Source organism: Calidris pugnax, unplaced genomic scaffold, assembly GCF_001431845.1.
Source record: "Calidris pugnax isolate Ruff unplaced genomic scaffold, ASM143184v1 scaffold145, whole genome shotgun sequence".
Taxonomy (NCBI): Eukaryota; Metazoa; Chordata; class Aves; order Charadriiformes; family Scolopacidae; genus Calidris; species Calidris pugnax.
In genome coordinates this window covers 975,741-990,772 of record NW_015090939.1, presented here as the reverse complement: position 1 = coordinate 990,772, position 15,032 = coordinate 975,741, and the positions used below count along the sequence as shown (strand labels likewise).

Here is a 15,032-nt window from a genome sequence, read left to right as displayed (position 1 = left end):
GCAATGGTAACACCAGCCCTCCGTTCCCTGCACTAGGGAAATGCACATCAAGACTCCCAGCCCCAGGAAAGCTAAACACATGCAATCTGGGAGAAGGACCATGTCCAGAGAGGGGAACTGACTTGCTCGTGGCCCTTTAACAAGGGAATGGCAGAGCCAGGGAAGGTCTCCCTCTCTCCAGTGCTCCCATAACTAAACCATGTTGCCACTGAACTGACCTTCATCCACTTCTGCTTCCTCCCCTGCCAGGTTCCCCTTCTCTGAGGGCGTATCCTCTCATCTCCGTCATCACCAGGCAGCCTTCCGTGGTCCCTCACCTGGTCCCAGCTGCCACCAGCTCCCGTGTGCTGCCAGCCCAGCCCTCCCCGGGGACCACAAGCTCCGAGACCCCCGCCAGTGAGGCTCATGCCAGCAGCGAGTCGGAGGCAGAGCAGCCCGCACCGCGGTTAAAAAAGCCACGCCGGAGCAGGACCATCTTCACCGAGCTCCAGCTGATGGGCTTGGAGAAGAAGTTCCAGAAGCAGAAGTATCTCTCTACCCCCGACAGGTAAGTCAGTCTCTGACAGGAGGAAAAGGAATGAGCAAAAAAGCCCTGCTCAGCTGTCCCCATACTCTGGCTCCACAGAGATGCCTCTGCCCTTGGCCAAGGACATGACCAGATTCGATTGCAAGGCTAACTTTTCCTGGGATCAAGATGACACGAGTAGATCATATCAATGGAAATATCACATTGTGATCTAGGTGCTTTCTAGCAAGCATCCAGGCTGAGACAGGCAAGGTATGGAGCAGAAGGCTCTCTGCCTTTCCCGTTCCTGCTACATACAACAAAGGTGGAGCCTGTCTGCTCCTGGGATCTGGTGGTGGATGGCTGTGTCTCCACGACACCTGGGAGGTTGGCTGTAGCTTCAGCTGGCTGCTGAACTAGCTCTTGTTAGCAAAGTTGGGTAGCAATTCAATGAGAAGATGTTGGCCTGTCCATCAGTGTGAAAAACAGAGCCAGGGGTGTGTAGAGCTGAAGGGTACCTTGCCCTTGTGAAGGAAAAGGGAAGTTCTTAGGGTCTACTTGGTACCAAATGCACAAACCAAAATAAGGAAAGGTTTTATCTGTTTTAAAGACTTTGAATCCTGCTCTGCAAATTGAAATTACAGGAAAAAGACCTGACCAATTCCTATCAAGTCTATGAACCTAGAGAGGGTTTGAAAGGTACCCCAGAGCTTGAACTCCACAGATGGCAGTGTCCCAATATTTAAATTGGTTTGGAAGATCAGCATTTGCCCCTCATACTGCCCATCACCAAAGCCAAGGATCTCAGCTAGACCACGTTTCATGGGCACAGCTGGGCTGTCTCATCCAATTTCAGAGTCCCTAATGCTCCTGTACTGACTCCTCGCAGCTTCACACAGCCAAGTGGTTGACAAGGTTGATGAAGCACTCAAGACTCTTAATGAATTTCATGGTGTGACTGTTCCTTGGCTTTGTACATGCTTGAGGCTGATGATGAGCAATTCCTGTGCTTGTACCACTTCCCCTCTGTTTGTTTCCTCAAGTTGCTAGGCAATGGTGGTTACGCTAATGTGTGTGGCAAGAGATGGCAACTGGTTGCAGGTAGTCCAGGTGTGATAAGACATGTGCACCAAGGCAAGAGTTAGTCAAGCAGTGTTTCTCTCAGGCTGCAAACATGATGGCCAAGCAGTGGGTTGCCATCTGCATTTGCTCCTGCAGCTTTTGGCCTGAACACAACGTTGTACCCTTTGGAGGGCAACGGGAGCACCTGGTTTATTAGTAGTAAGGAGGCACAGTACAATGGGATAATGACTCTGCTGGATGCTGCTTCCCAAATAAAAATGATAGTATGTTTAAGTCAAGGAGGTATCTTGTAGATATTATGTAGTGAAAAATGAGGGCAAACCAAGCTTGTAGGTCTAGAGTGAATCCAAAGTGGGGGGGAAAAGCATGAATCCACGAGTATGTGTTTGAGCACAGAGAGCTGTTGTGATGTACGTAGGTGTTTGTCAATGTAAGAGTGGGTCTGACTGCCCGAGGAGCCCAGCTGGAACAAAAGGTTTATTATGAAAAACTTGGCCTGGACAAGTGCGTTTCCCCCCCAATTCAAAGGTGGGGAAATATTTTCCAAGAAGTTCACACGATCCAGAACACCTTGGAATGTGACTCTGGGCTTGAGCTGTCCCACCTGCAGGACTTGCGTGACTCTGTGGGGCACTTTCCTGGCGTTATTGAGGATTTCCAACTCCGCTCCCCTTGTGCAACTCCATTACAACACTGCCAGATGCAAGGTGCTATCACCTGTGGGGAAGGATAAAGAGTTACTCTGAGCTGCATTTGCTTCATATCCTGGGTTTTAATATAGAAATAATGAGTGGTTTCAGACAAACTTGCACAGGTTGGAGATTTGTGGAGGATGAATCAGGATTATGGGCTGTCTGCCACATATATCCTTAAGCAAAAACACGCAAATAATAAATTCATTTATAAGCCTAAATTGCCTATAATAGCAGAATGCATAAGAAATTAATAGATTTAGATGTACTACTACTCCGTGAGAAATGAGAAAGCAGTATTATCCCCATTATGTAGGTAGTGAAGGAGAAATGTGACACAAAGAGCAGCACTATCAAAGGCAGAGGGATGCTGGGTGTCCTGGTTTTCATGTGTTTGCTTCAGACACCATAGACCTGTTTCTCAGGGATGCGGTGCAGCAGTAGCTCCCTGTTTCATATGCAAATGTGGGGCATCAGCAGTTGGAGTACAGAACTTCCAGGCTTGCTCATTGGTCCAGTGGTTACAGAGAGGAAAAAAGAGAGCCTACAAACACCTAAATATTCTTGCTTCTTCCATAAGAGCATCTGAACATCCTAAACTCACAGCGTGTTACCACATTTGTCTGATCTTTACTCAAAACAACAGATTAGAGAGACAAATCGCCACCTTTTCTGACATCTTTTCTTTTTCATAGAATCATAGAATCATAGAATGGTTTGGGTTGGAAGGGACCTCAAAGATCATCTAGTTCCAACCCCCCTGCCCTGGGCAGGGACACCTCCCACTAGAGCAGGTTGCTCAAGGCCACATCCAGCCTGGCCTTGAACACTTCCAGGAATGGGGCATCCACAACTTCCCTGGGCAACCTGTTCCAGTGTCTCACCACCCAACACTTGTACGTTCTTACACAGTTGGATTGGCTGTGCCTGGCATCTGAGATGCTCTTCTCCTCCATGAACTCATTTCAGTGTCTTTCTTGTCTCCCAGGCTTGACTTGGCCCAGTCGTTGGGGCTGACTCAGCTCCAGGTGAAGACGTGGTACCAGAACCGTAGGATGAAGTGGAAGAAAATGGTAAGTGGTTCGTTACTGTTGCTCCGTGGTCCTTAAAAACTGATTTCCAAAGAGCAGATCTGGAAGCTGAGCGTAGTGTCAGTGACCCGTGTCTATTTATACCAGGTTTTGTTTTATTCTTGACCACTTTTCTGAGAAATATACTCTTTTTAAAAAAAAAGTTTATACCGCAACATATGTGGTGGGCTAGAGGGACCATGGGCAGCAGGAATTAGAAAAGAATTAGTAGAAATTAGAACAGAACAGAGGGAAGAACCAAAATAATCTCCCTCTGTGTTTTTGGCATTCATAATGCTTGTGGGATTGGTTTTACGCATAGACAAAAAAGATTGTATTGCTCCATGGAAACCAATGCAGTTTTGAGAGCTAATATCATTAATTTTGGCTTTTTATATCTTCCTTTCACCTCTTTCACTTACTCTCAGCCACATGGCCCTTTTCCAGTTAAAATGCTTTTAGAAAAGACAACTGTCCGATTAAATTCTGGTGGGAACCGTGATGCTGTGACATTCTCCAGTGGAGATGTTTATCCATCCTGACCTGGGAGAGGAGATGCAGTTCTAGGCTGTGCCTTTGCGTGTGTGTGAAGCTGCAGAAGCTACTGCCACTTCAAACAAATTTGGGGTTACCTTGGGTGCAGGTTTTTGTTGGAAGTGGCTTGTTCCTGCAGTGATGGTGTGAAGGGAGGAGGGAATTAAACCTGTTTTGCAGACTCCCACCTTTTACACAGATGAGGGGGTCTCATGTAACGCAGGTGTTACAATAATAACAATAATAATAATAATAGTAGTAATGCAATAAGGCTATTTCAGAAGCCAGAGAGGCTAGAGGAAAGGCAGTCAGAGGAAACTTGGGCCTAAGATTTATGCTTGTTCTTACTTGGGCTTTGAATAAAGCAAACCCTCAGGAAAGGAACTGAATTCTGCATCAAATCTTCTGTCTGTAATGTTGAGGACCGTGTGCCTAAGTTGCTTTTGGGCCTCCTGTAGGAACTGAGTTAGAGACCTCCAGATTTTGGGTGTCCTTGGATGGCAATGTTGGCGTTTCATTTTATTTATGTGAGATATATAGTGAGTGAGTTCACTCCATGAACGCAAGACACTGCAGTGAGGCTGAAATGGTGGCCAAGTCATGGATTAACTTTGAGGTCAAAGCCAAGCTTCATCCTCCTCTAAAAGATGACCCTCCTGACGGTTCGTCTCTTTGCTGCAGGTTCTGAAAGGTGGACAGGAGGCTCCAACGAAGCCCAAAGGCCGGCCAAAGAAAAACTCCATTCCCACCTCGGAGGAAATCGAAGCGGAAGAGAAGATGAACAGCCAGGCGCAGAGTCAGGAGGCATCTCAAGCTCCTGAGGAGCCTAAAGTGACAGAGGAGAAGCCCGAAGTCTCTTTGGAGACAGAGAAGTCTCCAGAACATATACCAGAACCCTCCTCAGAGGAGACTACGCCATTAAGTTAAAAGGGAAAGTGAGGAGGGAAAGGGCGGGGGGAGGAAAGAAAAGCAACAAAAAGATAAGAGAAAAACCAAAACCAAATATATATATGTATATATATATATTTAAATATGTATGTAATTGTGTGTGTGTACATATATATATAAATATATATATATATATGTAGGCCTTGTGTATAAGTCTAAAGATTGGTCACTTTGTGCCTTTGGGAATCAGCCATCATGGGCCACGGTGGAACAAAGACACCCCGTGGTGTCTCTCCTCGGGGCTGGAGAGAAACCACCTCTAGAAGCCTGAGACAGCTCCTGGCAAGGAAAAGAAGGTCCAGGGCTCCTTCCATGCTGCGGGAGGCACATGCGTGGTCTTAGGACTGCTCTGGAGGGTGCAGCGCGTTCGCTTGACTTTATCCTTGCCTTTTAAAGTAGTGGAAATGGATGGAGAACTTGGTCTGGTCTCAGATGGGGGACAGGTGAGAAATGGGGAGCTCTGATAGCACCATTTCATCGCGTAACCAGCACTTATTTCTGCTAGGGATGGGCCCAACTTTGGCAGTTTTAGGAAGGAGTCCAGACCCCTGGGTTTGCTTTGGCCTAGTGTAAAGGTCAAAGCTTCCGAAGCGAGATTCATACCCCGGGTCAGCGTTTGGATTTCAGCTCCCGTGGTTGTTTGGGTGCCGTATCCGTGAATTTGCAGTGATCCAGGACAAAAACTTTGAATGGAACAATGGGGGTTTGGATTTGAGTCTGCTCCAAAAGCTTTGGGATGCTTGGATCTGGGATTTTTGCTTTGGGCCCCCTTCTAATTTTTGTAGGGTTTTTTTTTAAAGAACATATAAATGTTTTCAGGGTTTGGGGAGAACGATGGATTTAAGAAGTTGCTGCAGAAAGTTCGCATTTGTTTAAGATGTGTGCCAAGAATAGATGTGCATCATGTTTCATAAAGTCTTGTTAAGGGTGCATTTTGCCCAAAGGCTGCAAGAGATGTATTAAGATAACCTTTATTTTTTAATTAAAAATTAAATATATAAATAAAACAGTTGTTGTTGTTGTTTCTCTTTCAGAATTCTAAGACAGAGACTTTTCTGGGCTAGGTTTTCCCTTTTCTAACAAACCCTGGAGGGAGCGGGAGTCATCAAGACTTTCCATAGCACTTCTGCACACACTTCTTTGTAGCACCTTGTGAAGGTAGGTGAGGGGTGTTGTTGGTGCCACCTTGTCACTGGGTGCTGAGGAGTGTGTCAGAACGGGAGCACTGATGGTTTGGCTATTTTCTGTCACGGAATCACATGGGGTTGGAAGGGACCTCTGGAGATCATCTAGTCCAACTCCCTGCCAAAGCAGGTCCACCTAGAACAGGTCCCACAGGAACGTGTCCAGGCGGGTTTTGAATGTCTCCAGAGAAGGAGACTCCACCACTTCTCTGGGCAGCCTCTGCCAGGGCTCTGCCACCCTCACAGCAAAGAAGCTCCTCCTCACGTTGAGGTGGAACTTCCTGTGTTCAAGTTTGTGCCCATTTCCTCTTGTCCTGTCCCTGGGCACCACTGAAAAAAGCCTGGCCCCATCCTCCTGACACCCACCCTTGAAGTATTTCTAGGTGTTGATCAGATCCCCCCTCAGCCTTCTCTTCTCCAGACTAAAAAGACCCAAGTCCCTCAGCCTTTCCTCAGCAGAGAGATGTTCTACTCCCCTCATCATCTTTGTGGTTCTCTGCTGTCCCCTCTCCAGCAGTTCCCTGTCCTTCTGGAACTGGGGAGCCCAGAACTGGTCCCAGTGCTCCAGATGGTGCCTCACCAGGGCAGAGCAGAGGGTCACCTCCCTTCCTGCAGTTACATCTGGACAGCAAATAAAAGGGTCTTTGTGGCACGTGCATCTGCATCAGGTAACACTTCCATGGTGAAGCTCCAGCTGCCTTCAGCCAAGCCAGGGTGGGACATTGCCCCCACTCACTGTGTATTTAACACATCATCATCATCAGCTTTGAAAAGGCACCTACAGGTTTTAAGTGCATCTACAGGTTTGCACCTAAACCTACATCAAATTCACCAGAGTTGGGTTGCAAGAAACCTTGCAAATCCCAGGTATTTGGTGCCATTTAGCTCTTTGTTTACAGCACAAAAGAGATGGAAATGGGATAAAAGCTTTCCCTCTTGCCTGTTGTGTTGCAAACCCAGGCTGGGAGCTAGGAAAATGCATCAAAATGATGTCTTTAAACCATTGTGCTTTCCCCTGAGCCCTGACAGACTCATGAGAGGCCAGGGTGGTGGGGCAGGATTTTGGCACTTGTCTGGAGTTACACCATACGTTGTTACACATTCTTTATCTGTGGATGTATTTTTTTTACTCCTTTCTTTTTTTTTTTTTTTTTTTTTTCCCCAGAACTGTGCCTTAGTTCAACCGTATCTATTGGACTTGAAATGGCATTTAATTTAAAAAAGGCCTATGGCCTGTTTATACAGGAATTAGACTAGATGGTCTATGAAATCTATAATCGTCCTCTGTTGTTCTTGGATAGTAGCAACAGCGCTGTTATCTCTAAATAAAATGTTTCCACAAGTCTTAAATAGCAGTGCTCCGTGAGGGTGAAGGGAGCAATTTACTGGAAATAATTTGTGTAATGAGTTTCACCATCAGATTGCAAAAAAAAAAAAAAAGCCTGCGAGAGTTTCTACGAGGTTTATTTGGAAGCCTGAATGGTTCATTAAGTCACATTTTGTGTGCAGATCGTTCCAGAACCATAAAAAGCTGACCATCAGGCATCAAAGATATTTTAATTTCTCTGAATTCCAAGTAGAAATATCTTCTAGTGATTTTTTTTTTAAAGTTTGAGATGTATTTTAAACACAGCGTTTGGAAATTTCAGTATATAGCTTGCTTTCAACCAAAATATGTTCCATAAAACAGACAGTGCGTGTGGCTTTTGTGGTTTTTTGGATTTTTTATTTTTTTTTTTTTTATTTGGCTCCTAGTGATTTTGTCTATTTTGAGGAATTTCGGTAGATTTACATGGCGAGGAGGGGGAGAAAGAAAAGTAGAAACAGGGAAAAAGTTTCTTTCTCACCCCGAAATAGGAATTGGTGTTTCTGTGCTATCCAATTGAATGGATAAATATGAAAATACAGAATTTTAAAAATATGTAAGATGCTTTTCTCAATCACAAGTAAAACGAAGTTGGTCATTTTCCAGCAAAGAGTAAAATAAGTGTTACAAAATGATATTTCCCACTTCCCAGATGAAAATAATTGTTTCTGACTCAGCCCCACTTTACAGTGGGAATGGTTCCAGTGATTTCTTTTTTTTTTTTTTTTTTTTTAATCCCCTTCTAATCACTTATGAGTCAATCTGGGTAAAAATGCAATACTCTAGCTGTCTGGGCTAGTTTGTAATGAGTCCATAAGACACTGAAGGTGTTTTTGTTCCTCTTTTGGATGAGTAGCGATCTTAGCATCCTATTTTTCAATGTGATTACTTAAGTGCAAAATTAGCTCTTGAAACGCTGTCTGATACTTGCTCACATGGAATGACTTTCACTGATAATCTCCTGAACGCTCACGGAAAGCACGTACAGAATTCATGTGTTTGGGAGGAGAAATGGTAAAACTGTTGAATTCCTTCTTGGCTGAATCTTTGCAGACTTGTTGTCTGTTCTGTGTTACATCTGCAGCCGCAGAAAAACATCTACAAATTCTAGTAGAATTGGACATATGATTGTATTTTTTCTATTTTATGATTCGCTACTGATCTCAGCCATTGTTTGTAGGCTCCTTTTCCTCTTTGTTAAAGAAGTTTCTCCTATTCCTTCACACTCTTGTTGTAAGATTTTTCCTCCATTGAGATTATTTGTGCTCTTGTCACTGAAATGCAAATAATTGAGAGACTCTGCCCCTTTCCTTTGGGCTAAACTGAGGATGGGCTCCAATGTATGTGGAGACACCATCCCTGGTGGTATTCAAAAGCCAGGTAGACATAGTGCTTAGAGATATGGTTTAATGGTGGGTTTTGTCTGTGTTGGGTTGATGGTTGGCCTGGATGATCTGGAAATGGTAAAACTGTTGAATTCCTTCTTGGCTGAATCTTTGCAGACTTGTTGTCTGTTCTGTGTTACATCTGCAGCCGCAGAAAAACATCTACAAATTCTAGTAGAATTGGACATATGATTGTATTTTTTCTATTTTATGATTCTCCACTGATCTCGGCCATTGTTTGTAGGCAAGTGCTCCTTTTCCTCTTTGTTAAAGAAGTTTCTCCTAATTCTTTACACTCTTGTTGTAAGACTTTTTCCTCCATTGAGATTATTTGTGCTCTTGTCACTGAAACGTAAAGAATTGAGAGACTCTGCCCCTTTCCTTTGGGCTAAACTGAGGATGGGCTCCAATGTATGTGGAGACACCATCCCTGGTGGTATTCAAAAGCCAGGTAGACATAGTGCTTAGAGATATGGTTTAATGGTGGGTTTTGTCTGTGTTGGGTTGGTGGTTGGCCTGGATGATCTGGAAGGTCTTTTCCAACCTAGAAAATTCTATGATTCAAGCCTGGCTGTTTGACTTTCATCTTGAAAGGGATGTCCAGCTCTTGTTGCTGCGAGTTGCCTTCACTTCATGGTCCTGAGAGCCAGGAAGAACATTACAAGTCTCACTTTAGGCACCCTGGTTCAGAATCTGTGGTCAATATTGACTAAATCTGCACCACCAGGCTTCATCTTCACCAGCAGAGTGACCACAGGGCTCTCCAAGTGCCTTTGCACTGGTCCTGAAGATAGTTTTATTTCTTTAAAGGTCCTTCTGTCTCCCCAGCACTGAGGCCTCCTGTCCCAGGGCTGCTTGTCCCTTAGTGGAGGAGTCCAGGTAGAGTCGTGTGCCCTTGGGGCTGAACCTTGCTGATGTTGAGGGGTGTTGGGCTTCCAGTTCTAACAGCAAGGAACAAGCCCCGATGTCGAAATCCGAACTCCCCTTCAGGGATGGAAAGTGCTCATATCCGGAGCTCTGGCTGGGACCCACCTTTTATTGTACCCACTGCTTAGATAATTTTGCAAAGCACTGAGCTCATCCCTCAAGATGGTAAGTTCCCCCAGGTCCCAGTGAGGATGAATGGGCTTTCGTCCTGTTTTTTTTTTTTTAAAAAAAAGCAATATGTATTCATCTAACTCCAGGCCAGTACAAAGAAATTTGGCATTTAGGTGGGTTTTCAGTTCCCCCTTTTCTCCATCATCTTTTTTTTTCAGAAGCAAAATGGAAAAGGGCAGTAAGAAAGGAAGGAGTGAAAAAAGAAGGGAGAAAGAGGAGGAGAAAGAAAAAGCAGAGAAGAAGAAAGGAAAAGCTTAACTGTATCAAGCTACATGAAAAATAAAAAGCAGGAGGAAAAATAATTGTGTTGAATAGTCAACTCTTAATTTTTTGGTAAACTTAGACAAAGAAAGCTCTGGTTCTGTAAAGAGAGATTTTTTTCTGGAGTTTAGCTGTACATGCAAGGAGGGTGAATGGCTGTTTTTTCATAAATTCCCTCTTTTGGTATTAAAACATAGTGGAGTGAAGAACTGCTGGATTAGATTTAGGATTTGGTCCCAGATCTGTGTCTTGGCCAGGTTTGGTGACACCTGGATCCCATGGAATCCTAACGTTGGGCATGAACACCCTGTAGGAACCTCGTTCTTCTTTCTCCCCAGGGTCTGGTACAGCTGGGTGGGATTTATCAGGTTTTAGTGTGAACTGAAGAATGGGTAGTTTGGGGGCATAAATCTCTGGAGCGCAGTAGCTTTCCCTTTTTTATTGATTTTTTTTTTTTTTTTTTTTTTTTAAAAGGGGCCCCCTGCAAAAAGTGTTTTGTTTGAGGCGGGGAGGGGAAGCGGGAGAAAAGAAAACAAGTCCATCACTTTTCTCGGGGAGGGAGGAAGAGGAAAAAAAAAAAAAGAAAGACCAAAATAAAAAAAAAGAAGAAGAAGAAGGGGACCTTTTCCTTTTTTTTTTATTTTTTTTTTTTTTTTTTTTTTTTACAAGTGGCACACTGCAAACAGTAGTTGTGATTCAAATCTCTCAAATTAATGATATTTGGTTAAAATTACAATGATAAAACTCCCCAACTTGTTGCTTTGTCTTGTGCTCTAGGAATCCACAACTGGGCCGCTGGCTTTTAGACTTTGAAGTCCTGGAGTCGAAGTTCTTGAGGATGATATTCAACATCTAAATATATTTTTCCCTGGCAGAAATAGATTAATTTTTTTTTTTTTTTTTAGTTCTCATAACTGAATACCCTGTGTTTTCTAGGCTTTCTCCCCAATTCTAGTCCCTTCCAGTGTTGTTAATCTCCTTGAACGCACTGTCCCAACGCCATGGAGTTATGCCTTAGGTTGGCAGTCACTGCAAGGGGGAAGGCTCCAATTGCTGCTGGGGTCCAGAAGGAATCAGTGCAGGGCTCGGTGGGTGCCAGTGGGGTGATTTAACCCCCCCGGGGGCTGTTCTGACATGTCAGTTCACCTCTGGAAACACCGCAGCTCTTGTTCTGTCAAAAAATTGAGGGTAATAGAGAGTGTGTTACTCACCACCGAGAGGTTTCCTGAAATCATCCCAGTCCTGGACAGCCTGCCTTCCCGTGTACAACTGGGAGGAGGTGTTTCTTCCCACCCCTTGAGATTAGTGACAAACAAATTTACCCAAAAGACGTTTCATAAATCAATGTTTCCTGGGGAAGAAGGCTGCTGAGCGTGCCAGAGCACTCACAAAAGCCGGGGGAAGCGATGGTTACCCCTTGGGCAAACGCTTCTGGTATTTGCATAAAACCAAAGGAACGAAACCCTCGTGGATAAAAACGATCCTTAAAAATATTCCAGGCCTTTTACCCTTCCCATAGGAGGGCCCTTAATGTCTTTCCCAAACAGCAGCCAACAGTTGTCAGGTGGCAAATGTGACAAGTTCCCGGCCACTTCAGGCTTCCCCGTTCTCACCACACCCAAAGCCCAGCTCTTATTTAAACCAAAGCAAACCCTTTCTGATATAATTAAGAAATTATATTAGAGCCGTGACACCCAATTCTGTTGCTCTGCAGATTTTGACAGACCTGCAATGAGTTGGGGGGGAGAGGGTTGGCGAACGTAGACTTATGTGCACCCCTCCAATGTGCCAGAGGGGCTACTGGGGCCAGGGGATTAAAGTTAAAGCAGGTCCAAAAGCTGGTCTTAAATCAGTCACTTAATACTACTTAAATAATAATACTTTTAAAATAATAAATACTACTTAAATCAGTAGTATTTATGGAAGAAGGAAACCACTGGGAGAAGGTCTCCAGCAGCGTCATCTCCTGTGGCTGCAAGGAGACACTGTTCCAGCTCCTAACTGTGAAACTACAACAGGACTCTTGGCAAAAAATGGGGGGGAAAGGGGGAAAAAAGAGATGTAAACTGTCCTGAAAACAGCAGGGCTTCTTCCTTGAGGCTGCAGGATACAATCCCTGCAGATTTTTGTGGCTCTCGAGTACTTCTTAGCAAACTGCCATCCCACAGCTGCTCCCTGGAGCTTTCCTGCTGCCTCTGGAGGACGCAGGCTCTCCTCGCTCTCTAGTAGCTTAAATGAGAAACAAACAAGCTGAGAGTGGTGGATTAGAAGTGATAAATAACACAGAAAGGTCACGGGCAGGCGGATTCTCGCTGACAGCTCTTCTGCTGGGAGATCATGGCCCCAGAGAAACTTCTCCTCCATCATCCAGCCCTGTCCCCGGCGCATACGTGCGCCTACAAGTCTTGATGCTCTGGGCATCCAAGGCCCTGCCAGGAGAGATGGGAATTTCCCTCTTCTTACTGGAAGCTTGGATTATCCTGTAATTCTGGCTCCTCTTCCAAACCTCCTTGCCTCTACCCCTTCCCGGACATCTCTGCTGCCCCAGGAGATCCTTGGGGCTTCAGCACCTTCTTGCACCTTCTAGGATTCCAGGAGGTAGAAGGGGTGAGCAGATCACAGAATCTTCTAGGTTGGAAGGGACCTTAAAGATCATCTTGTCCAACCGTCAACCTAACTTTGACAAAAATAGACACCCACACAACAACCAAAAAGCAACACCAAAAAACGAAAAGCAACACCACAAACAAAAAACAACTTGGTTTGGGGTATTCAGGTGGTCAGCTAAGTCAACACTGCTAGAGAAAACCGACTTCTCATAAATCAACAATCCTCTGCACGCTTTTCCCAAACAATGAGGTTTTTTTTTTGATTGAAAACCAGCTTTTCCTCAGACTTCTTAGTAGGCGTGACCTCAAATTTTAACAGTTTCTTTTCAATTGTCCTCATGAAGCAAGACGCCCGGGTCTGCTCCCAAACCACAAACTGCCACATCACAGCTGCTTTCTGCCCCCAGAACAATCTCTCCCTTTATTCCACCCAGCCTGGGATTGGTCTGGGATGAGCGGAGGAGCCTGGAAGAACTGGGATGTGCAACATCATCTCCCTGCACACCCCAAGGACAGGAGTCCAGGCCACCTAAGTAGGGAGAGCTGCCTTTCCCTGCTGGGATTTGCACATAGGAACGTTTTTCATGATGAAAAATGAGGTGCAGCTAATCCATCACGTCATCCGCTTCTCCACACGGAGATATTTCTATTATTTGGGTGGGGAGCATGACTCAGAGAAATTATTTCCTCTCTTGTCCATGCTTCTCGTTACTGGAAATACAATGGTGTTTTTTTCCCCCTGCGTTTCATTCTGTGTTATTTAGGATAATGATGCCGAGGAGGTGTCTGATAATGGGATTAGAAGCCCAGACTGGGAGTTACCTGCCTTATTCTCCGTGTGCCTGAGCGAATATTTACCCCCGAGGTAATAATTAGACCCATTTGTGCAGCGAAAAGTCACCCATGACGAGCGGTAAGATGAAGATGTCAAAGAGGCAGGGGAATGGCTTGAAGTCTGTTGGAAGCTCCTGCCAGGACAGATGGGATAACTCATTCCCGAAGCCTCAGCCAGGCGTTTCCCCTCTAAATCCGAGGTTATTCCCCTTCCCAAGGAACCTGCCTCCCTCCTCGTGCCGTGTTGCCACCTGGGGATAAGTGAAAGCCCCTGGACTTGATCCTTCCCCTTCACAAAAGCTCTTGGAAAAGCCGTGGAGCCTTTCCTGAGGAATGCTCTGCTCCCTGGCTCCCAGCCCTGGGCTGGATGAGGCCGAATAGTGTTGACCTTTTGGAGGTGGTTACGGGGCCCATCTGTCCAAGCAGAGATTTGTGGAGAGCCCGAGGCAGCAGAGAGTGGGATTTCAGCCCGATTTCCTCAACACAGTTTGTGTGGGACGCGGGCCCGGGGAACGAGGGCCAAGATAAGTCTTCAAAGCCCGAATTTGAGGCACCCGAGGGAGAGCCTGGTTTCCAAGGAGCAGATAATCCTCCTCTGAAGATAGAGCCCCTCTGAGGGTCTCCTGCAGCGGTGGGTTCTCCCAAGGCAGGAGTTACTGCAAATCCACCAACTGGGTTGCAAAGGCAGGATGCCTTTTTTTTTTTCCTTCTTTCTTCTAGAAAAACAACAACAACAAAAAAATCTTTCTCCATTCCACCTCTTTTCTTATAGCTTTTTTTAAAGATCTGCTGTCAGCAAAGAAACCAAGCTCTAGACATGGACAATAAATCTGGAGCAGGTAAACGGGGGAGTGTGGCCAAGTTGGTGATGTTCCCCAAGTGCTCTTTGCTGGCCTCTTTGGAGGATCTAATTATTATTATTGTTTTCATTTCCTGCTTGTTCTTCCTAACAGCTTAGTTTGATTAACCTCGGTAGAGTTGCAATAATAACAGTGGATGCTTGTGAAACGTAAATACAAATATTCCCCTTTAACCCATGTAATGAGTTATTACTGCTGAGGGGGGGCTTTGTCAAGCTGGGGTCCTGTCCGATGGCAGGAGATACCAGCCCCCACGAGCAGGGTCTGTTTGGGTTAAAAAGACCCGGTTGTTGCAATTTCATGGGTTTGTTCATATTTTTCCCTTTCATAAATATTTCCGTCTCCGTTTAAAAACAAACCGAGGGGGTTCGTACATTTCTACTCCCCTTGGAAAGCTCTTTCAGAAGCCAACTGCTGCCAGTCCCACATTAAATTTTCCATCTACACTTACCTATGTCCCATTTTACTGTATTTTTTCTCTTTTTTTCAAACTAGCATTGCTCACCAGTGCAAACAGTTCTTCTCCCTCTGCTGCTTCTCTCCCTGGGTATTTATAGCTGGGGATCGTATCTCCATCCAACCTTCATCCTGCCAGGCTCTCAG

At 45.2% G+C, this 15,032-nt stretch overlaps 1 protein-coding gene across 1 annotated transcript in view; it reads left to right on the top strand.

Annotated features, from left to right (window-relative positions):
- BARX2 (BARX homeobox 2) overlaps window positions 1-5,841 on the top strand; it is a 51,598-nt gene extending 45,757 nt beyond the window's left edge. The window contains exons 3-4 of the mRNA XM_014951821.1: window positions 3,269-3,353; window positions 4,566-5,841. Coding sequence (XP_014807307.1) covers window positions 3,269-3,353; window positions 4,566-4,811 — 331 coding nt within the window. The 3' untranslated portion in view covers window positions 4,812-5,841. The remainder of the gene's footprint in view (window positions 1-3,268; window positions 3,354-4,565) is intronic.
- Window positions 5,842-15,032: the final 9,191 nt, after the last annotated feature.